At 51.6% G+C, this 27009-nt stretch overlaps 1 protein-coding gene across 7 annotated transcripts in view; it reads right to left on the reverse strand.

Moving 5' to 3' along the window:
• Positions 1-779: 779 nt before the first annotated feature.
• Positions 780-27009, reverse strand: part of Col18a1 (collagen, type XVIII, alpha 1) — a 114353-nt gene continuing 88123 nt past the window's right edge. For 2 of the 7 annotated variants that reach the window (XM_006513174.3, XM_006513176.3), the window contains exons 10-41: positions 26878-26955; positions 26601-26654; positions 26286-26444; positions 25761-25823; positions 24750-24776; positions 22952-23083; positions 22342-22404; positions 21544-21570; positions 20629-20664; positions 20206-20277; positions 19913-19948; positions 19563-19652; positions 18552-18581; positions 18422-18448; positions 18038-18100; positions 16992-17066; positions 16234-16260; positions 15981-16034; positions 15552-15626; positions 13837-13905; positions 13139-13181; positions 12581-12643; positions 8971-9014; positions 8497-8625; positions 7860-8004; positions 7707-7780; positions 7301-7429; positions 5971-6003; positions 4181-4429; positions 3386-3583; positions 2757-2872; positions 780-2009 (exon numbers count right to left, since the gene is read on the reverse strand). In XM_006513174.3, the coding sequence (XP_006513237.1) occupies positions 1796-2009; positions 2757-2872; positions 3386-3583; positions 4181-4429; positions 5971-6003; positions 7301-7429; positions 7707-7780; positions 7860-8004; positions 8497-8625; positions 8971-9014; positions 12581-12643; positions 13139-13181; positions 13837-13905; positions 15552-15626; positions 15981-16034; positions 16234-16260; positions 16992-17066; positions 18038-18100; positions 18422-18448; positions 18552-18581; positions 19563-19652; positions 19913-19948; positions 20206-20277; positions 20629-20664; positions 21544-21570; positions 22342-22404; positions 22952-23083; positions 24750-24776; positions 25761-25823; positions 26286-26444; positions 26601-26654; positions 26878-26955 (2694 nt within the window). In that variant the 3' untranslated portion in view covers positions 780-1795. The other 5 variants (XM_006513173.4, XM_011243346.3, NM_009929.3 and 2 more) reach the window with 3 other exon arrangements.

The raw sequence follows: 27009 nt of genomic DNA on the forward strand, positions 1-27009 counted from the left end.
ACATGGTCTCCTCTGCTAGGCAAGCACAGTCCCTTAGGGTAGCCACAGCCAGGATATGGTAGCCAATACAAGTGGTGGGTGTGAGGCTGAGTAAACATACTGTGTAAAAATTGGGAAATTTGTTTTATCCACTTGTGTGCTTGCTCACATGTATGTATACGCATCACATGTGTGCCCGGTAACTCTGGGAGCCAGAAAAGGGTATCAGAGCCCATGAAACTGGAGTTAGGGATGGTTGTAAGTTGCCAAGCTGATGCTGAGAACTGAGCGCTGGTCCCCTGCAAGATCACCGAGTAGTCTTAATTGATGAGCCATTTCTCCTAGCCCCCTCTACATGATTCTGAAGTCACCACATGTGCACTGCTGGATACCAGGTGGAGGGTACTGTTAGCATCTGTGCATGTGTGTACAGTACATTGTGTGCATTCATATGCCTGCTTACCTTTGTATACAAACATACCTGCCTATATATGCATGCTTCTGTATACCACACATTCATGCATGCCACTGTACACCTGTGCACACACACATGAATGGTCCCATGTGCAGTCTGTATCCATCCAAAACAGTGGATATACCCACCTGACCATGTACATCAGTGTACTCATACACGTGTATCTGCCTGTTCATGTGTGTGCACACAGGCCGGTATCCATGTACACACGACTATATCCATGCTCATCTGAGCTCCCTTAGCAAGTACAGGAACGGAGGCTCCCAGGTCTCATCACAGGTGATTCGTCCTTTTTGTAACAGGGAAGGCAGCTTATAAACCAAGCGTTGGTATAAAATGTCATTTTTATTTGGTGCCTCTTTGAAATGGCATCATAGCACACATTGTCACAGAACCAGACCCACTGGATTGTCCCAATCCTTGGACAGCAGAGCCTGAGGCAGGCACAGTGGCTTTGATTGGCCACTTGTGACCCTGGGCACACAAGTCCCTTCATAGGACAAGTGCTTCATGTGGCTGCTGTGAGATTTCTGGACTTCAAGCTGATGTCCAGCTTGGGCTTGGTTGGGGTTGGGTTCTCTGAACAGGATCTCAGGGGTCGCCAGAGAGGCCAGTCTGAGAGACAAACCTGAGGATGGGCCCCATGTCACGTCTGGCCCTCGGAAAAATGAGCACGCAGGCTAAGTCTGGCCACATTCCTGGCCTATGCCCATGGTGACGGGAGGGGGGGTCAGATCTGGGGTCACAGTGAGTTACTGAGCTTGGGAACCTCCCCTGGCAGGGAGTGTGGCTGCAGGAGAGTGGGGCAGTCAGGAGAGCTGGTTCCCACTGCTCAAGGATGAGTAGACCCAGTTACCACCTGGATGAGCAGGTGCCCGCCTATATGCCTGGCACAGCCACTGGGCGGTGAGAAGGGAGCCTTGGACTGCCTGCCCTGTGCTGTCCCCAGCACATGGCATGTGACTGTTGTATGAACGATCTGCACAGAAAGATCCCAGGCTAGATAGAGTCTGCAGGTCTGAGGCAGCAACTGTAGGGCATCGCCTCCGGTGGAGACCTAGCTGTGGTCCGACTTCGCCAGGAAGCTCTACCAAGCACGGAGGAAGAAGGGACTGTGACACAGACTGGCCAGTTCAAGTGGGAGAGGAAGGGCAGGAAGTCTGTTGTAAATGTTTTAGAAAAATATACTCTTTGGCTTCCTTTTATTTCTTGAGGATTACATAAAAATGGGAACTATACAGGATTGTATCCCAGCCAGAGCCCTGGGTGCTGACTGAATGCTCCCTGCGCTGTGTCAAAGTTCTGCATGGCCTCTGTCTGCCACCCTAGCTGGCAGAGGCCCTATTTGGAGAAAGAGGTCATGAAGCTATTCTCAATGCACAGGACGATGTAGCTGTTGTGGCAGCTCGCAGCTTTCTGTTCCAGGAGCCTGCCTGACAGCAGGGAGGAGGCCTGACCTGTAGCCCCAGTAGTTTCAGTTCGCCATGTCTCACAGTAACTCTCCATCAGCCTCCGCCCACTGGGGTCCGAGCCGTGCCATACGCTCTTCTGCGGCCTGCAAGGTATACAGACTGTCAGCTACCTGGACACCACTAAGGCCGAGAAGACGGAGGCCAGCCGCTGTCTTTGGAAACAGCAGGGCAATGAGACAGGAAAAGGCCCCTGTGACCTACAGGACTTAGGTCCACCTCTCAGATGTGTAGCCTTGCAGAGGAAGAGGGTGTTAGGGGTGCAGCCTGGGCCAAAGGACCTCAGGGCTGGCTTTCCGGAAGCCTTCCTTGATACATGCTAAGAGTGAGCTCTGCTACTGGGACTTAGCCATTCAGCTCGTGTAGGGGCCAGGAGGGCCCTCGCGGGTGCCTCCTGGGAAAAGCAGATGGACAGGACTCAAATACTGCACTAGACACATGTGTCTAGCTCCCCAAGTCACCCTTCAGAGAGCAGGGTCATTGAAGCAGGTGTCTTGGCTGCCAGGTGCAGAGACGTGGGTACAACACCATTCTGATGACAGTCCAGCTGTTGGTCAACAGTTCAGGTGCCTTCTGTGACCAAGGGCTATGCTGGAGAGCTGCCTTCCAGGATCAGTACTTTTCGGTGGCATTTACATGGCTGAGCAGTATAGCTGAGTAGTCACAGGTGATGACATAATCTGCTATGGCTTTGAGGGTACCCACAACCTCATTGCTTAGACATACCATGATCATGTATTTCCATGTTCTAGGTTCTATGATTTTATGTGCAGACTGTGTCAGTCTAGAGATTGAGGTCTTGATCACATCTCCTAATGCTGGGGGGAACCTACCAGGCTGGGTGTCTCAGGACATCTCTGCCGTCAAAAGAAAAGATGCGGGCCCCGGGTTGCAGTTGACCCTGGGAGCCAGAAAACAGGGAGTCCCAGCTGGGAGATAGCACCTCGTCCTACAAGAAACACAGCAGGGGCATCAGTCACTCATCACATCAGGTCAGAGGAATGACCGTCAGGGAGATTACAAGACACCAAGGAACACATGGGGCTGAAGCATAGAGAGTCCCTTCTCCAAGGTAGGGCCTATCACAGTGAGTGAAACCCACAGGTACCCTTACAAGCCTGAGACTGTGGGGTCTGTAAGCCCTGAGAATCCCAGCTCTCTTTATAGGAAAGATCCAAGAATAGAGTCACGTGATGGGTCCCATGGCGGAAGGGCCAGGCTAGGTGGCACAAATAAATGACTCCATGCCACTTTGGGCTATATGGTCAGTAGCACAGGAACCATTAGAAAGGCCCATGGAGAGGAGCCAGGGCCCTGGGAGGGGCAGGGATCCGAGGGGCTTTGTAAGGAATATTAGGGGAATGGTTAGCCCTGCTGTGAATTCACATTGGAGACCAAGGCCTGGGTACAAATGGAGACAGACTTTTGGCCTTCCAGAACCTTCAGGACAGGTTTCACCTACCTTCAGGTTGACGATGGGCACAGACCCCCGGTCAGCACGGCGCACGATGCTATAGAGATCCTGCAGCCTAGAGGACAGGAAAGCCCGGAAGGTGCCCGACAGCCCCACGGCTCGGGCTTGCTGGAAGCACTGGAAATCTGCTCCACGGATACCACGCATGCCTCCAGACAGGGGGGTGTTCAGTGCCACCAGGTGGAGCTGCCGGAAAGGTCATGAATGGTCACATCATAAGCAGCGTCGCAAGAAAACCTCTAGTCTGTGGCCTACACACCCACAGCAAAGCGCACATAGGCAGAGTCCACGGAGGGATGAGACCAGTCACTTTAGTGACAACCTTCAAGCAACCCTGTCCTGGGCTCTCTTAGCCTAGAGCATCAAAGAAGAGTCTCAGGCACGGTGATCCCAGCAGACCCCCAAGATAGCCCCTGATATCCCTTTTCCTGTGAGCAGAGACAGGGGCCAGCTCAGGCTGTTCCACCCTGGCTGTAGAGTAGGTACTCTCCATCCCTGGCTGCCCCACCCTCCGTAGGACAGAGGCACAGCAGGTACACAGCCCACTGCCCACTTATCTGCTGTATTACAGACTAGCAGAGACTGGCTCCTGCGTGCTTAATTTCATTGATAACCACTAAGTCACCAGAGATAAGGCCTAAATGATGAGCAACCTTTATCAGTCAGAAACTTACCTATAGATCCCTATCCAAAATACTCCCCCGCTGGCAGCTCTGGGGTGCTTCCCTCTGTCCTGCCAGGACCAGAGTTGGATGGAAACAGCCCTAAACCCTGGACACTTACCACTGGCTGAAAGTCCTGATGAGTATGAGCAAGTGAGAGGGTGGGGCGGGCTGGCGGCAGGTGCACATAGGAACTGTGGTGATGTGGAACTCCGGGGTAAGGCTGGCGGTCTGGCAGGCGCGGTGGGTTGGCCAGGATGTCATCTGCTCGCCAGGGTCGTGCCGTGGAATAGGAGTACTCCCTCCGGGTGTATGGACTGCCCTCATGAAGCTGGACCAATGGGGGCTGCAAAGCAGCCACCTCATTGCCCTAAGAATGGACACACACAATGCCTGGAGTAGCTCCTTACTTGAGATATCCCCTTCCTCACTTTATTCTGTGCTCTTAGGCAGGACCAGGCTGGGCCTGAGGTAGTAAGAAGAAAGCTGTACCCTGAGTTCTGGGGTACAGGCTTGAGCCAGGTAGGAGCCTGGAAGACAGTTTTGTCTCACCCACAGCCTCCTCAGGGCTCCTGGGTGCTGGTCAAGCTAAGTCCCTACCTTGTATTAGTCAGCTGTCACAAGTCATTTGAGCTCACTGAGAGGTTGGCTCTGGGGCTGCCCCCTGCCTCCTATTTCACACCCAAGCATATTTATCCCAGAGTAACCTCCAAGGTCTGTGATGGTTTTTCTTATTTTAAAAGAAATATTTATTTAATGTATATGAGTACACTGTAGCTGTCTTCTAACACACCAGAAGAGGGCATCAGATCCCATTACAGATGGTTGTGAGCCACCATGTGGTTGCTGGGAATTGAACTCAGGACCTCTGGAAGAGCACTCAGTGCTCTCTATGCTTGACCCAGGGAATGGCATTATTGGAGTAGGTGTGGCCTTGTTAGAGTAGGTGTCTCACTATGGCCATGGGCATTAAGAACCTCGTCCTAGCTGCCTGGAAGCCAGTCTTCTCCTAGCTGCCTTTGGAATAAGATGTAGAACTCTCAGCTCCTCCAGCCCCATGCCTGCCTGGACATTGCCATGCTCTCATCTTAATGATAATGGACTGAATCTCTGAACCTGTAAGCCAGCCCAATTAAATGCTGCCCTTTATAAGAACTAGCTTGGTCATGATGTCTGTTCACAGCAAGTAAAACCCTAACGAAGACAAAGGTCCCTTGTCTGGAGATGGCCCCACTCACTGTGGAGTGGAGGAAAGAGAATACCAAAACAGGCCAAAAGTGAAACGCAGTGCCCTTGAGCACAGCTAGAGGTCAACATTTCCAGGAATAAATGCACCCACGGTGGGAGAGAGAAGCTGGAGGGTCGGCCGTGGGAAGCTCGGCCACGGGGAGAAAGCTCAATCGGGAACTCCAGCCGGTGCCCCGACTTCCCCAGTCAGTTTCTGCTGGAAGCTCTGAGTGCCTAGTTTAGTGATGGCATTTCTATTGGTTGCTGTTTTCTGTTTTACTTGGAGGCCTCACCCAAGGGCCTCTCTCTGCCCACAACTCTCTTGGGAACTCCATCTGGCTGCCTTAAAGGGTCCCTGCCTCCCAGCCATCAGTTTCTGCTGAGTGTTTTGAGTACTCAGTTTGATGATGCTTTGTTTTTTAATCTATCGGCTGGCAATTATTCTTTGACTTTGGCTTGCTGTGTACTTCGTAAATCCACTCATTAAATAAAGGTATAGTAGCTGATTCTTTGCACTGCCGGGACCTAACATCAACTGCCAGCGACACACAGTTGCTTCCTGGAGTGACTGCCAAGTAACGATGCGAATCCAGAGGCACAGACTCAAGGCCTGGCCTTCCTGTGCTCCGTGGCCCGTGCTACCTTCTAACAGCTGAACGGAGGGAAAAAAAAAATCCTCCTTACCGTGCCTCTCGGGAGGGCTGTCCGGGCCTCCAGCTGAAAGGCAACAGCAAGGGTTACTCCAGCATGCTTCGAGGCCAGGGCCTCTCCTCTGTCACCCTCTTCCCACAGCCCCTCCCCCTGGAAGAGGCCTGTCCAAACAGGGATGTGACTGTGCCCCACTGTTTGGTTCCAAGTGAACAGTGGGTACTGGTTAGACCGAGAGTTGATACCATAGACTCTTCTCAGCCAGATGGGAAGGAACTGCAGGATAGGCCTGCCAGGCCCATAGGCCCAGAACCCAAAAGCTGGCACCTAGAAGCTCATTCATCTTCAGGCATCCTAGATTACTCATCATCGTGGTATTTATTTATTGTTATTGTGTGTGTATATATATATAATATGTACATATTATATACATACACATGCATGCATAATATATATGTACACATGCTATGGTGTACATGTGGAGGTTGGAAGACAACTTGGCAGAACTGGTTCTCTCCTTCCACCTTTTGTGAGTTCTGGAAATCAAACTCACGTTGGCAAGTTTGTGTGGCGCATGTCTCTACCCACTGACCCATGTGGCCATCCCCACCGTGGTGTTTATATAGCGTAGCACTAGGATACGAAGCATAGGTAACCTACATGCATCCAGAGGCCATCAGGCACCAAGATGAGGCCTAATACTTCATCACATTAAATCCCCTTACAGGATAGCTCAAGGACATCACCATGAGTCACCTGGGGGCTTGGGTTAGGATCCTACCTCATGCTATGTTGCTGTAAGTGGAATCTGACCTCTTCCCCCAGGGCTAAAGGTTTGAATCTTGGGGCCATTCATCTTCCTGACAGCAGAGATGATGTCACCAGTTGCCTGACATCTCTGCCACTATACCTTCTTCACCACAATGGGCTGTACCTCAAACCATGAGCCCAAGGAAACCAGTCCTCCCTTAAGGTGCCTCAGGCCCCTCATGCTGGGTCTTTGGTCTCAGCAATCAAATAAGTAATAGAATGTTCATTTATTGCTAACTCTAACAGTAAGCAGAGGAACACGCTTACTATTCTTTTTTTGTTTGTTTGTTTTGTTTTTGTTTTTTTTTTTTGGTTTTTCGAGACAGGGTTTCTCTGTGTAGCCCTGGCTGTCCTGGAACTCACTCTGTAGATCAGGCTGGCCTCGAACTCAGAAATCCTCCTACCTCTGCCTCCCGAGTGCTGGGATTAAAGGCACACGCCACCATGCCTGGCTCCCGCTTACTATTCTTGAAAGTTTTTATTCTTTAGAAGATTTAAAGAAATCCTTCCATCCCGTTATAAATATCAGAGGGGAGAGGGTCTCCTGAGAACTCACCAGCACCTTCCGGAAGCCATTTCTAACGCGTACATAGAGCTCTTCCCTCTCGGCCACAAAGATGAGCCAGCCCTCCGGCACCTCCCGGATCTTGTCCAGCATGGTCTGGTATGTGGCCCAGATCCTCACCTGCTGGAAGCCCCAACCCAAAGTCCAATATGAGACCCACTGTCCAGAGCATCCAGAGCTCCCAAGATTTCAGAGGCCAGAAAGTGACTCTGGGTAGGTATCCTTTGTCAGGCTGTCCCCAAGAGGAGTGAAGGTTCTAGAAGTACCTTGGGGAGCCCATGGTTCCACAGACACCAATCGCTGCACCCAGCGGACTGATGGCGACAACTTCCTGACATGTCACCTGCCTCCCCACCCCTACTCCAGATTGTCAGACCTTAGCTAACTGGACACTTACCCCAGCAGAGGCACCCATGGCTCCTGGGGGACCTGGAGGACCAGGTGGGCCCGGAGGACCAGGAACACTGACAGCTACAAGAGAAATCAAGTTGAGAACTCCCGACCACATGAGTAGCCCTCAGGGACCCAGACCCACGCTCCACATTCTTACTCTGTCTGTGAGGGCCAGGGAAGGAGGGAGGTCCTGGAGGTCCCGGAGGTCCTGGGGGACCCTGGCGACCCTCATAGCCAATGCCAGGAGGTCCCTGCGGGCCAGGAGGGCCAGGTGGCCCCCGGATGCTCTCTCCCTTTGGACCCTAGGAACAACAGAGAAGCCATTCATTGTACTGGGACTATCTGCTCATATCCCCAGAGCTGGAAGTAGCCTTTGAGGCCTATATAAGCCCTGCCTACCATAGGGCCCCTTTTTGCTGGAGATATGGTCCCAGGACAAAGGAACAGCCCCAAAGCTTCCCAGTGTACCAGTCAGAAGCTAGGTCCATGGTTCCTTTTGAGTTCTCATGACAGATATGATGCCCTACCCCCGGGGTCTGCTCAATGCTGCTCAAAGCTAGGGACGGCAGCAAAAGAACAACCATGAGGCACAACCGAGGCTAGCCTGCCCGTGTGCTCACCCAGACTCATGCCCACGGAGAAACTAATAACATCCCCATGTTATTAGCAGCCGAGCTTGCAGGGTTTGGTCTGAGCCTTTCAAGGTATACAACCAATGTCCCTTGTCTGTGCCCAAGTTCACAGGGTGTGGACACCTACAGGAAGCCTGTGGGGGGGAGGGGGTTCAGGCTTACCGGAATTCCAGGGTATCCAGGTGGGCCGGGGGGGCCAGGTACACTTGAGCTGAAGAATCCACCACCAGGAGCCCCAGGTTCTCCCCTCTCTCCTTTCTGTCCAGCATCCCCTCGGTCTCCCTTGTCCCCCTAAAATGGTTATCGGAGCCAGATGAGGATTATAGGTTGGCTCTGACCCCATGAGTCATGGGCACCTCCTTGGTCCTTAATGCTTTCCCTGCCCCCGCCCAGATCCAGCTCCGCTCCCACCTCCTACTGCATCAGCTTCACCCAGACTGGCAAGGGAGGGCAGGGAGTGTCCAGATGGCAGGACACTACCAAAAGGCCAGTGTTCCTCATGGGAGAAGGAAGAAAGTGGTTTCTTGGCTCAGCGTCATTAGACACTTGTCAGCGGGGACAAAGGCACCTGGCTGGACACCAGCCACCCAATGAAGACATCTGCGTTCCCCCAACTTGATCAACAACCTCACCTACCTTCATTTCCGCTTCCAGGTGGAAGAGGTCAATGGGGAATTGCCCTGCAGAGGGTTGGGGTGGGGTGGGGGTGGGGGTGGGGGAGGTAGGTTAGGATCGTACTGAGACAGCAGCAGACTGTACTAACTACACAGCTTGTACTCCCCTCTCCACCCCGCCTGCCTTCCTTGATTTGTGTAAGGACCACACATTTTCTTAAATTTACTCCTGGTTAATGGATTTTTGTTGTTGTTTCAGTGTTTTTGGTCATGGTGTTTTGTTTTGTTTTGTTTCAGAATTGCATTTGTAAATGTTCATGACTGACCAATGGCTTTTCTGATCGCTCTCCATCCAGGGGCCTGGAGAGATGCGCTCCATCATTCTGACAGTCACCCACAGATCCTCATGGGGGGTGTGCATTAGAGACCTGCTGTGTAAACTGCCTTCCTGCCTTAGGCTCCTTGCTTCAAGAAGCCTGGTCCTGGGCCCTCAGGCGTAAGGCCTCAGCAGGACCCAGGACTCCTCCTCTGAGCCATTTCCTGTTTGTTGATGCTTTGTTTACAGAGAGGAGGAGATGTTTTGGACACTTGAGAGAAGTAACTTGAACTTTTTTGATCTTTGTTACTTCATACATAAATAAAACATAACTCCATTTATTTCTGTCTCCAGAACACCTTCTTGTTCTCATCAAATGTGATGTGTGGTTTCTAGTACCTTGGGCGGAAGGCACAGAAACATTCCATTTAAGGCCTGTAGTTCTGTGAACAAAGGGTTAACTCATTCTTTCAGGAATAGCAACCTTGGGTCACTTTTGCCTGTTGCTGCCCTCTTCAGAGTCCTTGCTTTGTGGAATTACTGTCTGGTGGCCTCTTGCCACTATGTAAGATGGTCCTGAGCAGTGATTCATAACCCCCATTGCCCAGGCATCTTACAGGAGTGTTACCCGGGATCGGAGGTGACAGCTGTCACTAGCAGGACCTATCCTAGGACCTCTGTAGAGCTAGGTCATGGCCTAATGGACCCTATGACCTCTGAGCGAGGTATCACACTGACCCAGCCCATTGGGAGCTTGGAGGACACAGCTATTCAGGCTTCATCAGCATCATCATCCCAGGATGCCTTAGGGGTCTTTTGTTTCTCCTCTGACTTGCAAGCTGCCTGGACCAGGCCCCCAAGGCAGATGCTCACTCCCCACGGGTTCCTCCTCTACATTCATAAGACTGCCTCCCACTAAGCCTGCAGAACTTGCTTCCGCCTGCAGGGACTGGTCCCTGTGGTTGGCTCGTGGCCAGAGGTAATGTGGACAAGCATTGGTGGCTGCTGAACTCTTCTGTCTCCAGGTTCCATTTCTCAAATAACAGCTGTGATGGTTTATATATGCTTGGCCCAGGGAGTGGCACTATTAGGTGTGGCCTTGTTGGAGTAGGTGTGGCCTTGCTAGAGTAGGTGTGTCACTGTGGGTGTGGGCTATAAGACCCTCATTCTAGCTGCCTGGAAGCTAGTCTTCCACTAGCAGCCTTCAGATGAAGATGTAGAACCCTCAGGTCCTCCTGTACCATGCCTGCCTAGATGATGCCATGTTGCTGCCTTGATGATAATGGACTGAACCTCTGAACTTGTAAGCCAGCCCCAATTAAATGTTGTCCTTATAAGAGTTGTGTCATGGTGCCTGTTCATAGCAGTAAAACCCTAACTAAGACAACAGCCTTTTTTTCTGTCCATTTTTCTCTGTATCCTGAGGCTCTGCTATTGTAGACAAGTGAGTTCAGGTCCTGGATTGTCCTTCCAGACAGAGTTTGATCAAGATGAGCGCTTTTCTATTCCCAGTCATATTTCCCAAGATGCCCTTGGTCACAGACACATTTGTCTGTGGCACACCTTGCTGGCCATCACTAGCTCCCTTCTCCCAGGACAATTCCCTCCATCTCCACCCTCTAGCTTGCCTGACCTAAGGGTGTGGTCTCCCTTTGTCTCTCTGGGCAGCCAGCCCCCTCCCATCCCGGCTGTCAACAGAAGTGCACCTATGCTCAGCCACTGAAAACCTGGGTTTAAATCTATTCTGTCTTCTATTTATTCTGTTGCCCCTGCTCTGAGTTTCTTCCCCCTCATCCTGATTTGCATCCAGCTTTCTTCTGTATTCTTGTTATTTATCTTTTATCAGGCATCCAGCTGCACATTCTCGGTCTTGCCAAGTTCAGCTGCACCCTTGACCCTAGCTAAACATCAGAGAGATGCTCCAGAAAGTCTGGGCCTGTGGCTGTGCAGCCTGGATTCTTCCTGCTGGGTCGGTCAGCTGTTTCCCACCTCCCAGCCTTTTCTGGAACTGCTTGTCTCTCCCTGGAGGCTTGCACCGGGCACCGAGCCGCCTGATGCTCAGGCTACCCCATCTTTGGGCAGAGTCATCCTGAGAATCCTGCATGAATTCTAATGTGGAACATCAGAGTCCCCCCTCCCTCTGATGCCCTGAAACAGCCAGGGACTTCTGATTTTACTCACTTCTTTCTGCACCTTTTGACTGTGGGAAGCACGGCAAATCTTTTCTTAGCTTTGGAAACAGAGCGATTTTGCCCTCGACTGCCGTTTTCTCTTTGACTCTCCAGTGACAAGCGTGCCGGGTGACTGTCCTATCCTTCCCTAGGGAGCTTCTCTCTTTCTGGCTTTCCACTGGCTAGGTGCTGAGCTGGCCCCTCACAGCTTACCCTTGCCATCTCACCAGGTCATGTTCCCTAGTACTCTGAACTCTCATCCCGAGATTCACCCAGACAACCCTCTTCTCTGAGATGACTCTTTCCTTTTTAGGTCTGGGACATGGTAACTCTCTAAGTCTTGATCCCAGCCTGGTAACTACTTCCCAGGAGGCCTGGGTACCTGATCTTCTCCTCTCTCTCTGTCTCTGTCTCTCTTTCTCTCTCTGGCTGGTTCTTTGTTCAAGTGTCTATGTCTTCCTTATAATGCCACACAGAGCGAGTGCTGTTAGCTCCAGCTTAGTTCTACTTTGCTTTGGCAGGAAGGATCCCACTAGCACAGGCATGCTAACACTTTTGAGGGCCACGGGGAGTGGCGCCAGCTTTGTGTGTTTGGTTGGTTGGTTTGATTTTTCAAGACACAGTATCTCTGTGTAGCCCTGGCTGTCCTGGAACTCCCTCTGTAGACCAGGCTGGCCTCGAACTCGGATCCTCCTGCCTCTGCCTCCCGAGTGCTGGGATTAAAGGTGTGCACGCCACCGACACCCAGCTGAGACTTCTCAACTCTTATCCTGCTTTCCTAGATCGTCTTGTTAGAGGTTGGTCAGACCAACATGGGAGCTGGCAGGGAATGCCCTCTGCTCACTGGGAAGAGCAGCCCTGCTTGTACCTACCAGAGTGACAGGAACATTCCACTGAGCCACTCCTCCCTGCAGTCCCCACTCCACCCCGCCCCAGGCCCTAGCCCCAAGCTGAAAGGCTGACTGGTATCCCTAAATCCAGCTCTAATCAAGACTTGGTAAGCTGAGAAAGTGCTTTGTCCTTCCAGAGGCTTGGATAGCAACCATAGTATAGTGGCTGTCTAGCACCCCAAGGGCTCTGGTGCCCAACTCTGGAGCTGGCTATACCCAACAACTCTCAGCCTTGACAGTGTAGAACATGCTCACCTGGTGGCCCAGGTGGGCCCACCTCTCCTTTGTCACCCTTTGGTCCTGAAGGCCCCTGCACACCTGGAGGGAGAAACCCCAAAGCGATCAGGGAAAGCCCCTCCCACCAATGTCCCCAGCCCTAGCTGTTGTGTGCACATGGTGGGCCTGGACCAGAAAGGCTGCGGGTGGATAGGGGTGGGAGAGCAATGGTGTGTGTGAGGTGGAGGAGATCAAAGCTGTATGTTGGGGGAGGGGATGCCACTGCGCTATACCCTTACTGATGGGTAGGACTGTTCCTGCATCCATTCTGAGAAATCTTGGGTGGTCACCCCCAGCATCAGTGCCCCTAGTTAGACTCCCTGGACAGCCGTCATGCCAGATGTGTGCACTACTAGAAGTAGGGTATGGTTGCAGGCACGGCTTAGCTAAGAGGTACTCAGGAACAAGATACTCAGAGCTAGCAGAGTCAAGTTCCACAACTTCCTTTTTCCTAACCAGTCTGACATTACTATCCTGATACCATCTCCTGCCAGAGCCCCAAACCCCCAAAGATACTGTGAGCCCCAAAGCCCTCACCCTGCTGTCCTGGTAGTCCAGGTCGGCCAGACTCCACAAATGCCTACAAAGAACAAGTGGGTTAGGGGGGAGGGGGAAGTGTGGGCTGAGGGTCAGTGCTCTTGAAAAGAAGACTACCAAAGTCCCCAAGGCAAAGAACTCCCAGGGCTCCTCCCCAAGGCCAAGGAGCTCTGAAGTAAGGACAAGGTGTATATATCAAAAATCCTAGGCACTAGAGAGATGCCTCAATGGTTAAGAGCACTGACTGCTCTTCCAGAGGTCCTGAGTTTAATTCCCAGTGACCACATGGTGGCTCACAACTACCTATAATGAGATCTGGTGCCCTCTTCTGGCATGCAGGCATACATGCAGGTAGAATGCTACAGACATAATGGGGAGAGACAGAGAGAGAGAGGGACAGAGACAGAGACAGAGAGACAGAGAGAAAAATCCTAGTCATGGTGACCTGTTCCCACAAGTCACCTCTTCCCTTGCCAAGTTTAGTAAAACTGGGGCATCCCCCAGGACCAGGATCTGGAACCTCAGTCCTTCTAGCTTGAGACTGCCTCCAAGCCCCAGAGTTAAGATCCCCTCCTGTGTGGGATCACTACTCATCCACTGGCCCCAGGTGCAGGCTACCCAACAGACCCATCCTAGAGACAATTCCAAGGCCAGCAGCTGTCAAGAAGCCAGTCTAGAATGAATCTCTGGCCACTTACATTGCTGTCATAGATGGGCATCCCAGGAGGACCTGGGGGTCCTGGAGGCCCAGGGGGGCCAGGCAATCCCTGTGGAGGGACAGAAAGCTCTGGTTAGTCAAGGTCATAGCTGAGCCATCAGTGTAGTCCAGGGGAGCAGACACGGGCTGAAAAGCAGTTGAATCAGAAAGCTGAATACGTTTGATGATGTAAAAACCAAGAACGCATTTCTGACTCTGGTCCATGTGCCTGACTGAGGGAAGCCTAGGATGCTCTCGAGCCAAAGAGGGTCACATGAGCTGTGGATAACCAAAGTACAAGTAGTCCTGCTTCTCCTGAGATCGTTAGCTACAAACTCGGAGCTAGGTCGCTCAAGAAGGCTTTGGCATAAATAAATGATTCAAAGTATAGAACAACCTAGCCCAAACTCCAGCAGTCACATGCTGTCTCTTCAAAGAGCCTCCATGTAAGCCCTGGGAGGCCAGGTAAGGAACAGGCATGAGCGGGCTTCTTCATCCCAGGAGGGCACCCTGCATTGCCCGCCTTCCCCAGGACAGCTGTGAACATCTGTGTACTGGCTGGCACTTCAGGCTGAGGGGTACACTGCTCGCAAGGAGCAGTATTCAACCTGATTTTTTAAATCCTAACTGATGGGCTGGAAATGGCTCAGTGGTTAAGCGCACCGACTGCTCGCTCTTCCAGAGGTCCTGAGTTCAATTTCCAGTAACCACATGGTGGCTCACAACCACCTGATGCCCTCTTCTGATGTGTCTGAAGACAGCGGCAGTGTACACACATACATAAAATAAATAAGTCTTTTTTTTTTTTTTTTAAAATCATGACTGAGGATAAAATCCAAGAGGTAGTCTTTTGCATTCGGATGGGCGTGACTGGTCTGCGACAGAGCCGGTCCTGCAGCTCTGCAAACTCTGCAGTCTGTTCTCCATTTTTGCATGGTGTTGTAGGCATTAGTCTACAGAGAAGGCAGCTGACAAGAAACCCAGAGCAGCAACAACCAATCAGGAGTGCAAACTCTCTGAAATAGTTATATCTGGGTTTCCACGACCATCTCTGCTCTGGGCAAAGCAGGCAGGAGGCAGGAGCTGCAGGCTGGATGCAATCACACTGGGGGAAGTCCCTGAGTCTCTGGGTGGCTGCAACCAGTAGAAAGGCAAGAAATGCCATGAAACAAAACAAAACAAAAACAAAAAACAACAACAACAAAATCCTGAAATTCCTAAAGCAGCAGATGTTTTAAAAGCTATAAAGCTATGTTGATGGATCCAGAGAAGGGATGTCGTAAGGTCCCATCCCATGGTTCTCCTCCTCCTCCTCCATCTCCTCCTCCTCTTTTTTTTTGTTTTGTTTTTGTTTTTGTTTTTTCGAGACAGGGTTTCTCTGTGTAGCCCTGGCTTGTCCTGGAACTCACTCTGTAGACCAGGCTGGCCTCGAACTCAGAAATCTGCCTGCCTCTGCCTTCCAAGTGCTGGGATTAAAGGTGTGTACCACCACTACCCAGCATCTCTCTTCTGGTATAGCAGATATGTTTGTGCATGTGTAGTTGTGAATGTATCCACATAGTATTTATGCAAAGGGTGCCTGTCAGGACCAACATGTCTGGTTATATCACCAGATACCTGAAACAGCTCAGTAGATGAGCTGTGGGGAGCTTTGGTAGCCAGACTTGGTCCCTGGTGTTCCAAGCCGCCACCCATTCACCATTACAGGACACTTACCCTCATGCTGAACCCAAGGCTGGCATCTCCAGGCTCTCCTTTCTCTCCCTTTAAGCCATTCGTTCCAGGTCGACCCTGGGCAGGATAGAGTAGCAGAGCTTCTTGGACACTGGACACAGCCTGTGCACATCCCCATCCTTCCCATGGTCATGAAGTCACAGTCCAGCCCCTGTCTAGCTCCTGCCCAGAAGCTAGGAGAGGCCGGATACTGACTACAAGGACCCAAGTCAGAGCCCCTTCTTTGCCCTGGGCCTCCTACCGGATGTCAGATGAGGTGTTCTCTTAGCCAAGTCCATCTCTGACACATATTAAGACATTGGATACATAGGTATGATAGCTGTATCAGGGGGATAGGCAAGCCCAGCCCTCTGTAGCCCCTGATGTCCTCCCCCCCACTAGGTCCCACTTGTAAGGCCACCAAATCCTCACCGGCCGTCCAGGGAAGCCAATTTCACCCTTGTGCCCAGGTCGTCCATAAGGACCCTACAGAGAAAGAGCAATGAGTCAAGAGATGGGCGGAGCTACCTAGTGAGGAGGGAGGGGCAACCCCAGGAAAGAACCAGGACTACCATCATTGAGGAACTGTCTGTTGCCATCTGGTGCAACCCACCCCATGGTTTTCAATGCTGCAGCTGATACAAACCCTGGGCTGTGAACTCATTGTAACGAAAGCACTACTCACCGGGGGTCCTCGAAAGCCTGGCTCTCCCTGCACAGAGAATCAGAGGTACGTTAGGCAGCTATAGCTCACCTTACCGACTGCCAGAGTCCTTGCTGCACCCACGTGGATGTGCTAGGCTGACAACCAAGGCGGATAACCATGCCAGCAGGACAGGTGGACACTAGCATTAGGGACTAGGTCTAACTTAAGGCACATGAATGGTCCTTAAGTCCCTGAGAGTGGGTTCAATATCCAAAGCATATAGCTAAAGCCACTCAGGTGTTATTCAGCTCTAGAGCCTTGGAGAGCAGAAGGTTCTCTGGGCCTGGGGAATCTAGTGTTATTAGATCACCTTCTAACAACACTGTAAACCAGGAAGAATCTATTCCTCAGAGGCACCAAAGCTTTCCAAGGCCCTTCCCCCAGTGCCTTCTTGGAAGGCCTGCAGGGGTGGGAACCCCAAAGACAGTATGAGGAGCAAGTCCTAGCGAGCCAACCACGGTCTTGTGCTCAGCTTCCTACAGATTCAGGTCCACAGGAAGGGGGAGGTCTAGATATCTGTTACCCAGGGTAGTTGGATGCCTGCCCATGGCGGGCAGGCCACAGGCCTTGGTCCCCTCTAACTTCCATAGAAAAAGGCCCAGCAGAAGACGGAGCACACTGGGCCATGGTCAGTATCACTAACCTTCCTATAGGTGATATCAGCTAACAGTAACAAGGGATAATGCAATTACTCATGCTGTCTTCATAGTATTAGGGAACCCCAAACTCATTCTCACCTTGGCTCCCTTCTGGGGATGGCCCAGAGCTCTGCCATCAGGACTAAAGATAGTGCCTGGCTCTCCCTTCTCACCCTGGAATGGCAAGGCAGGAAGGACAGGTCAGGGCTCAGCCACTGGTCTTCAGATACCCACACAAAAGAAGCAGCAAGGGGGTCTTGGTCTACTATGGGGAGTTTGACCAGAGTGCTCTGCGATAGAGTAATAGAAATGGCATATCCCAGTACCCTCAGGGCCCAGCCTGCCCCCAGGGCCGTCATCTGGGTAGATAAGATAGAATATCTTGCCTATAGCAGGTCTGTGCAGTGTTTCGGGAAATATTAAAAAAAAATGGACCTGCCAACTCTCTGAGGCTAGCCCCCGCAGCATCTGGCTCGCTTGTCCCGAGAGCCACTAGTTCCCTCTCCACTGTAATCCCCTATAACCGGCAGTCCCACATTCCAGTAACCAAGTAAATCAAAACTCTTAAAGCTTAATTAACCAATCAGATGTATGTATCCATTTGGGCTGGAGAGACGGCTCAATGATTAAGAGGTTGAGAGCACTGACTGCTCTTCCAGAGGTCCTGAGTTCAATTCCCAGCAACCACATGGTGGCTCACAACCATCTGTAATGGGATCTGATGCCCTCTTCTGGTGTGTCTGAAGACAGCAACAGTATACTCATATATATTAAATGAATAAAAAAAACTTTAAAAACAAAAGAAAAAAAATCACAATTTACAAGATGCCAGTACAATAATTTCAGAGCCAACTGATACTGATAAAAGCTTGATTCCAATTATTTCTAACCTTGTGAAATCATAGCTACTTGTGGCTGGTAAATGCCACACAGATACATGTCCAAAGCCATCTTGGTTCTTCTCCCTACCCTCTGGGACACTCCCTCTCTCTGCAACTCCTAGCCCCGCCCCCTTTTCCCCATCCAATCACAGACCTCCTCTGCACTAATGTAATTGGACATGGAAAATCCTGTGACAGGACAGTTCAACAATAAGGCTGCACCCTGGGCCTGAGAAATGAGCAGAAGGCACCCCAGCCCCTTACCTTGGGCCCCGGAAGACCCTGCTCGCCTTTGGAACCCAGGTCACCCTTCGGTCCAGCAGGTCCCTGTAGTAACGACCAGATTGCAATGAGGATCCATGACCCAGTGTTCCTTAGTTCCTGTAACGCCCATATCCCTTGCCCTGTGTTTGCTCCCTGGTCACGTGCCAACCCTTCAGAGTCCTGAACAATTACAGGTGACAAGGACACCAAGCTACATCTTCCAGACCTTATTATCTTCCCGATAGCATCATGTCCTCAAGGATAGAGACTGTCCCCACCCAAGCTTACACTGCTGTCCTGTGTACAACAATAACATAGCCCACCCTCAGCCCCAGTGTCAGGGTGTCCTGGACAAGCATGGACCTCAGAAACAAAGCTACTTACAGGAAAGCCTGCGTACCCTGGCTTGCCCTGTGGAAAGAAGGTCACCATGAATTTTGGGGACACACTGTTCTCCCTGGTGTTCTCACCCAGCCACGACCCTCTGTGCACTTACAAGTAAGATGCCACTCACCTCAGGTCCTGGCGTGCTCACTATTGCTTTCTGTCCCCACGTCACCAGGAAATACAAATTAGAGAGGAAGAAAAGAAAGGTGCCTTTGAGTTGAAAGTCACCTGGTGCCACATTAGCCCCAAGCTCAGCAAAGTTAGCCCAAAGTGTAAGTTAGAGGAAAACTGTTATTTTTAGCGATATGCCTGGGTTCTCTCTGCAGGTGCCCAGCTAACAGCTGACCCATTTTGTGGGGAGTCCCCCTTCCCAGCTTGGGGTTGCTCTCCAGTCCTGTTACATACAGATCCTGCTGCATATGGTCATCCTGGGAAGGCAGCGCCATCTACTGGAGGCCTTCCCCTGTGTCTGTCATGCCAATGTCCCCAGAATAAAGAGCTGCAGCTTTTGATCTCAGAGCCCTTGACCTTGCCCCGCCCCCCTCACTGCAGCGCCACCTTCTGTGGTGTCTGGCTCACTCCTGGAGGCATGAGGGCCTGGCCCAGGCTCTCTTGTGACCACTCACAGCCTTGCTCTCAGGACTATATTGTGCCCATGTCAGAAATGAGGGAACAGAGACTCCAGAAGGTGAAGTAACCAGCGGGGATCATAGGTGACATCTACAGCTGGGACTTGGGCCTAGTTACAAGCCCAACCGTGCTCTGGCTCTGTCCCTGAGAAGCTTCTCCCCTACCTTCTCAGCTCCCCTGGGCCCTGCATCTCCTACCCAGGCTTCTCCCTGCAGAGGAGTGAGCCTGGGCAGCAGCTTGGCTTCTGGGTTCTGTGGTGGGGCTGTGAGGGACCCATTTTCTCTGGGGCGAGGCCCTTTGAATATGTTGCTACAGCCACCACAAAGGGGCAATGGTAGCCTTTACAGCCAAGAAGGCCTAGACGCTTTGGCAAGGAGAGGACCTGTAGCCAACACAGCTTTTTCCCGGGAAGCCAGAGCCTCTCATGTCCTTTTGATGAGGCAGTTGGACCATCTTTAGGCAGTCCCTAGACCGAGGGATGAGCCCTGCAGCACTCCAGTATACTTACATCCTCACTTGACACATAGATCACAGGCCCTGGAGGTCCTGGAGGCCCAGGGAGGCCCGGCCGGCCCACTCCATCTTTTCCTGGGTTTCCCTGGAAGAGAACGGCAGCAAGGTGAACATTTCAGTTACTCGCCAGGACCCCAGAGCCCACCCATAGTCCAGGTACTAGGTTTGTAGAGAGAAGCTGAGAGCTATCCCCTGCTGACTTAAGGGTCTCTGCTTAGCTCTGATATTATACGGGCAGCTGGGTGGTTTGGGCCTGGGCCTGGGGCATGATGGGATTTCCCCACCCTGAGGTCTGGACAGCTCAACTCTTTGTCCACTGTGTAGCTATGGCTAACAGATACTTACCTTTTCTCCCGGCATCCCTTTCTCTCCTTTTGGCCCCTGAAGAGATAGGAAATGAGTCATTATAGGCAGAACCTTCAAGGACCAGGCTACCTGAGTCTGGCTTCCAATGCAGACAGGGACTCTGTGTTTCCTAGAGCCTTGGAGACTAGAGATAGGCATTCAAATCCCTGACTAGACTTGGCTCTGCAAGGCACAGTGTAGCAGGTGGGGGACACAGACCCAGGATACTCCAAGGGCCACCTTGGATGCCAGTTCTCTTCCTGGGGGCTTCTTTTCTATGCCCCCTTACTCACCGGAGATCCAGCTGCACCTTCTCTTCCTGGGGGACCAGGGATGCCCTGGGCTCCATCTGCTCCAACTTCTCCCTGGGACAGACAAACAGAAGTCCCAAAGTCAGCCCTACAGCCAGGCAGCAGAGACTCCTACAGAGGAGGCTACAGCACCCATGGGCATGACCATCACCTAGGTTTCTTCTGGTTCAAGCCCTGGTTAGAGGGTAACACAGCTTTCCCTTGAGCGATGAGGAAGATGGGGTGAAGGAAGGATGGTAACATGGAATGGGGAGGGATTTCCCCCTAATGGGTGCAGGGGTCTGTTGGTGTGCCCTATGTCAAGGACTTAATGAGGGTATGGTCTATGGGTCTTGATGTCTGGTCTCTTCAGGCCCCTCCCTACCCCCAGCGGACAGTGTCCCCAACCCTAGGTGAAGTACCTACCTTGGCTCCAGGTAGGCCTGCCACTCCAGGATCCCCCTAAGTGGACAAAGGGTTCCATAAACTTGGGGTATCAGCTGGCCCACCCTCAAACCAAGATACATTCTCCTCTGTTAATCGTTTAGGACTCTCAGCCCCAGCACTCCTCCTGAGGGTCTAGAATCCTGGGTGATTAAGCTGGGATCTTGAGGCCCTTATTGGTGAAAGGTACAAAATATATACCAGCATCATGCTGGTTGGATAGTTCTGGGTCTCGTAAAAGCAGGAGGCAGGTCTTCTCATCTCCACTATTAGAAACAAGGCCTCTGAAGTAACTTCTTAATATAAAAAAAAAAAAAAAACAGTCCAGTGCAGGCCCATCTGAAATTCCAGCCTTTGGAAATGCCCATCCCATGTTTTGTAAATCACTCACACAGACACAGACACAGACATACACTTCTAGAAGGAGTTCAAGCAACAGCAGAGGCCAATTGGGAGCCCCTGGTGAGGACTATTCTGGTGTTCTCCACCCTTACCCCTGCCCTGGGGAGCCTGACTCAAACTTAAGGGAAAGAAAGGGCTATGGGGACAAGTCTATGGGTTGCTGCCCCTCCCAAAAGGATGACATGGGAAGCTGAGAATCAAATTCTCAGATTCTGCAGGACACACCACCCTACTGTCCCTGAAGCTGAGAACATGGCAGGGGTGGGGATGTCCCTGGGCTCTTCAAAATCCTAGCATGCTTCAGATGTATGAAGCCAGGAATCTCAATTTATGGGCTTTTTGGAAAGATAGGGTATGACCCCACTAATGCTCAATGCACGGGAAAGGTTAGTTTTCTATGAAGCCATCGGCTATATTTATAAATAAACTCCCATGTTGAAGTCCCAAAGTAGTCATTGGCTAGGCAGATATCCAGGAGAGGCCTCCCCAACTCACCTTGAGTCCCGGCGACCCGGGAGGTCCCTGTCAGAGTACAGGAAACAAATGTTAGTGACAAGGTGCGCTTTTTCAATCCTCGGCTGATTAGCCCTTTCCAAACCTCCAGTACACAAAAGCTCTCAGCCCGGCTTTCTATTGTAAAAGTTATCTCCAGGGGCAACTGAACTTTGGTAGCAGAGTATCCAGCTGAAAGATACATGGGGATTCTTTCTGTTGTTCTTAAGACCCCATCCACATATGAATTTGAATTACAATAAAAGTATATATATAGAAGTTACAAAGAATAGCAACGGCAACAATAGTTACTTTTAACTATGATCACAACAGTAGTAGCCCTGGAGACGGGAAGTCAGCCTGGTGTCCTCCAAGGCCAAGGCATACTGTGGCTTCTCGGGAAAGGGCAGCAGCCTCAGGGAGGAGTGGTGTCCTGGATGGGGCCATTGAATGTGTGTGAGCCTGCACTCAAGTGCCTTGATGTCCCCACCACTTGGGGACTTGAGCTCTTCTTTGCTATACGTAGGTCAACAGTGAACTAGGAGCCCCCTACCCCATGACCCATTAACTCCAGTTACTCTGGCCAAATAGCTGCCATTTTCTCAAACGGACGGCATGGAGGGTATCAGACAGGGAAAGGCTTATCTATCTGACACCCTCTCTCCCTTACTGGGGACAGTTTGGAATCGGGTCTTTCTGGGGGTGGAGGGTACTGTGGCTCATATCCTGGAGCTGCTGGGGACTCCTTGCCCTACATGAGGCTACACCAAGAACACCCCTGACCTGACTCATGGGTAATACCTGCAGCCCATCAGAGCTTCGGGCTGTTGTCCAGAGGGGTATTCCAGAGCCTTCCATATCATCCTGAAGGGAACATAAAAGGGATGTTTAGTCTCTGACCCTTATGAAGAAGGAGCCGTCCCTGACGCCAGCAAGATGGCAGGGGGTTGGGGTGGGGGACCATGGATAGTTGTAAGAGCTTGGGTTATGTGGGAAGACAGGGAGGGACATGGATGGTTGACAGAGCTTGGGATGTGTGTGTGTGGTAATCAAACCCTGGTGGGTAGGTATCCTGCTCAATCACAGCTCCCTGGTTTGTGTGTGTGTGTGTGTGTGTGTGTGTGTGTGTATGCAAGAGAACAGTGTACCTGGGTACATAAGCAGGTTTTCAGCAGCTAAATATGGAAGTATGGAGGGGCTAGGAACAGCAGCCACAGACATTGGGCATAATGTCTGTGCCCAATCTGAGTACACTGAGGCCAAGCCAGCACTGGGCCAACCCAACCAGGCATTCAGGGTTCAGAAGTGGGGGCCCAAAGACAGTGACAGAAGAACCCCACATGGTGACAAGAGCTGGGCCCTGCCTAAAGAGCTGTGAGCTTCCTGGGAGCCAACAGTAACCCAGACTCACGAATCCAGCAGCAAATCCTGGTCCTGGTGGCCCTGGAGGCCCTGGAGGTCCTGGGGGTCCAACTGGCCCAGGGGATCCAGCCAAGCCAGACTTGCCAGGCATACCGATGGGCCCAAGGTCTCCTTTGCTCCCCTGCACACACAGAAGGACAAGGTCACCCATCTTGGCTCTGGGCTTGAGCAGAAAACTACAAGCAACCCCAATGAACATGTACTTACTTACAACACTTGTCAAAAATCTCAAGACGCAGATTAAAAAATAAATAAATAAATAATAAAAATAAAAATCACATACCACAAGGGCATACCGACAAACCCTTGGTTTAAAACAACAGGGCCAAGTGACATTTACAGGCACACAAGCTTGACAGTGTAGCTTTGGCCATAACCCAAGATTCACAAAAGCAGCCATACACCACACACAGCCTGTTACCTTGGATCCTGGCTGCCTGACAGTGGGGCCAGGGACAGGGATGGCAAGAAGCAGGAAAGGAAGACAGACAGGCCATTGGAAGGGAGAGGGAGAGAAAGCCTCAGGGTGGGTCTGCATGGGACCCTGTAGCCACAAAGTGATTTGGGGAACATAGTCACAGGTATGATTATGACTTTGTGAGTCTGAAGACTGTGAGGAGCAGAAGCAGGCAGGCATGTATAGGGCTTGTTAAGGAGTTCGAAGCACCAGATCAAGAAAGCAGACGGAGGCAGGAACACTTGGAGGCCAGGCAGTGAGGCCCTACTCCAGAAGGCTCTGCTCTAAGCAAGTTAGCCCTGAAGTTGGACCTGGTGGGCCAGCATGCCCCAGGGACCCTTCTGGTGCCAATTCACCTCGGAGAACTAAACAGTAGGAGAGATGCCCTGAGCCAAGCTAGACACCAACTTTCCTATAAAAGGTCTACTGGGTTCAAAGCTAGCCTGGGCTACATGAGCTGCTACCTCTACTAACAAGTTCCTTTGTGTGTAACGAGGATGTAAGTGGGTGTGGGATCTCCAGCTGCAGAGGTAGCTATTCAGTTCCAGGGGTGTACCTAGTATAGCTGTCAGCTCTTTAACTACCCTCTTTAACCTCAGTAAAATGCTTGTTTTATTTATCCTTCAAGACCCTCTGTGTATGTAGACACAAGTGCATGTATCTACACACGGACAGACCAGAACACCAGAGGGCAGACACCAGTGTCAGGGCAGATAAACTCATATGGTATAAAGAAGTGTGTGTGTGCCCATTTGCACACTCGGCCCAATCAGCCCATCTCTCTTTCATCTTCTTCTGACATGTTTGTCTATCCTCTGATACCCACAATCTCTTCTCCCCACTGGGTTTTCCTATCACCCCAACTCTCTAAGTGCAAGCCAGGATGCCTATCAGAACACAAGAGAAGCAGCATGGCATTCCCTGTACAGCCATGGCTAAGGACGCTGGGAGGACCACAGGGGCACTATGCTGAATCGGTCAGCTCTGATCCTGAGGTGCCTGACTGAGGTACCCTAGGAGTTCCTAGGGAGCCTTCCCTTATACCTGCCCACTGGGAGCTCATCTTCAAACCTGACACCCCTGGTTCCACTGCCTTAGTAGAATAGAACCGAGTAGAATCTCTCTCTCACATAGACACAGACACAGACACAGACACACACACACAGACACACACACACACACACACAGACACACACACACATACACGTAGGGTTGGTGTCACAGTCAACATGGAAAACTACTTCTGCTGACTGGGATACCCCCCTGCTGGAATCCGTTCACCAAGCAGGTAGCCCCAGCCCTACCAGAAAGAAAATTGCCTTGTCCATACCTTGGGTCCTGGGATGCCCACATCACCCTATGAGGAAAAAGAATATGATTACGATAAAATCAGACACGTGTGTAGCAATTAGAGAAAGTCAGACCTATTACTCATAGTATACAATGTATCAGACTAATAGTATACATAATATGCTATTATGCTGATTCTAGGGGTTTCTGCGCCTGTTCCTGCCCTCCTCCCTTTTCAGGGATGGAACCCCTGGGGAGCTCAGCAGGGAGAGGAGCCACCAGAGCACAAGGCCACAAAGTACCTAAGCACACCATCCCCAGGGATGCCTCTCAGAACCTCCTGACCATTGAGCCCTTTAGGATTAGCTGAAAACAGACAATCTCTGTACATAGTTCATTGTAAACCGCAGCCGGCTCTCAATCTGTGGGCTCAAATGACCCTTTTATAGGGATCACCGAAGACCATTGGGAAAACATAGATGCTTATATTATGATTCATAATAGCAGCAAAATTACAGTTATGAAGTAACAACAATAACTTTATGTCTGGGGTTACCACAACCTATGGAACTGTGATAAAGGGTCGCAGCATTTGGAAGGTCTAGATTAAGTGACTTAAAAGGACCTTCAACCACACAGCACCGGTAGGGGTGGGGAGTGGGGGGGTCTTCTCATCAAATCCCTGGAAGTGCTGAGAGCCGTCCTCCATCTCTGCATGACTGGCCTCCCTCCCTCAGCAGTATGAGACCACTGTAGATCACGGTTAGCAGAGGCTGGCCTGCCTCTGAAGTAACCCTTCCTAATCCAATGAAGCGCTGACTCCTAAGCCACTAGTCCTTCTATGGTGGTAAGAAACACATCTGGAGACCCTGACTGTAAGCTGAGCCCTGCTGGCCCCAGTACCAAGAATCTTCCAAAATTGAGGATGCAGGCTATATCCATGGCCTCACCCTACAGCAGGCACCCTCCAGAAACCCCCAAGCATGCAGTAGCCACCACCCTGTGACTACAGGTGTGTGCTGAGTGACATCCACCGTGGGAGCCGACTTACAACACTGCCTTTCTGGCCGGCCACTCCTGGTGGGCCCTCTTTGCCTGGAGGACCTGGAGGTCCCTGGAGGAACAGAGAAACAATGAGATAGGCTGGGTGGGATCCATAAGGAGCAGGTGACAGCTGGCAACCAGACTTCCTAAGAGTCAGGGTATAAACTGGTCCCCACAAGGTGCATGCAGGGCTCAGAAGACACTGCCACAGGGCGGGGACCCTTTGTGTGGGTTCTTTCTTCTGAGCTGCTGACTGGCTGGAGAAACTAAGGTAGAAGGTGGAAGGTTCGAATCTACCCAGTCCTGAGGTAGTTAAATGTGTGGCTCAAGAGTCAGCTAGTGGGTCAGCATCCCCAGAATCACCCCAGGGTAGCCTGCCATCTTCAGAATAACCCAAAATGTGATCCGCCTCCACCTCGCGAAGGAGCATGGGAGTCCTGAGGTAGATCCTGCAAGAAACCTCACATGACCACCCCACCCCATATTCCTAGTCAAGAGAGTGCTCTGGGGCAGGGAAGGCAGCAGAACTTACCGGGGGACCTGGAAAACCGGGGGGTCCTTCCTTCCCAGGTACACCAGGAAGGCCTGCAGGTCCTGGTGCATAGGAACCATTGATCCCAAAGCGTCCTGGCTCACCAGGAAGTCCTGGGACACCAGGGGGCCCCGGGGGGCCAGGGAAGCCTCGTGGGCCCTGAACATGAGAGAGACAGTACATCATAGAATCCATGGCCCTGCTGGGCAATGATCACATGCCCAGCTAGTCTTGTCCCACCCCCAAGGGTCCCCAGTGATGTCTCAGACATCACACTCTACACATGCCCAGTGACAATGGGGTGTAGCCACTTACTCTAAGGCTCTCTATGTCTCCGCTGAAACCGGATCCCTCCATGTCAATGAAGGTCTGAGGGGAGGACAAGAGAAGGCATCTCAGACACAGTCCTGAGAACCGGGGAGCACCACCCAGCTGTCCCCTAACCAACCAAAGATGCCTGAGATGGGAGGTGGGATGTCACCATCCCAAGCACATGGCCGGAGCCCATTCTCTTGGACCAACACTATCAGGAACCGGTTCCTAAAGTTGAGTACTGGGGCCTGGCATGGAGGAGGCCAAAGGTGGAACTTACCAGCTTGTCTTGTCTGAAGGAGGGTCCTGGTGGCCCTGGAGGCCCTGGAGGTCCTCGGGGCCCAATACCAGGATCTCCCTGGAACATAAGACAGATCTGTCACACTGAGAACACATGGTCCTCACTTTCAGG

This window comes from Mus musculus, chromosome 10 (assembly GCF_000001635.26).
Source record: "Mus musculus strain C57BL/6J chromosome 10, GRCm38.p6 C57BL/6J".
Taxonomy (NCBI): Eukaryota; Metazoa; Chordata; class Mammalia; order Rodentia; family Muridae; genus Mus; species Mus musculus.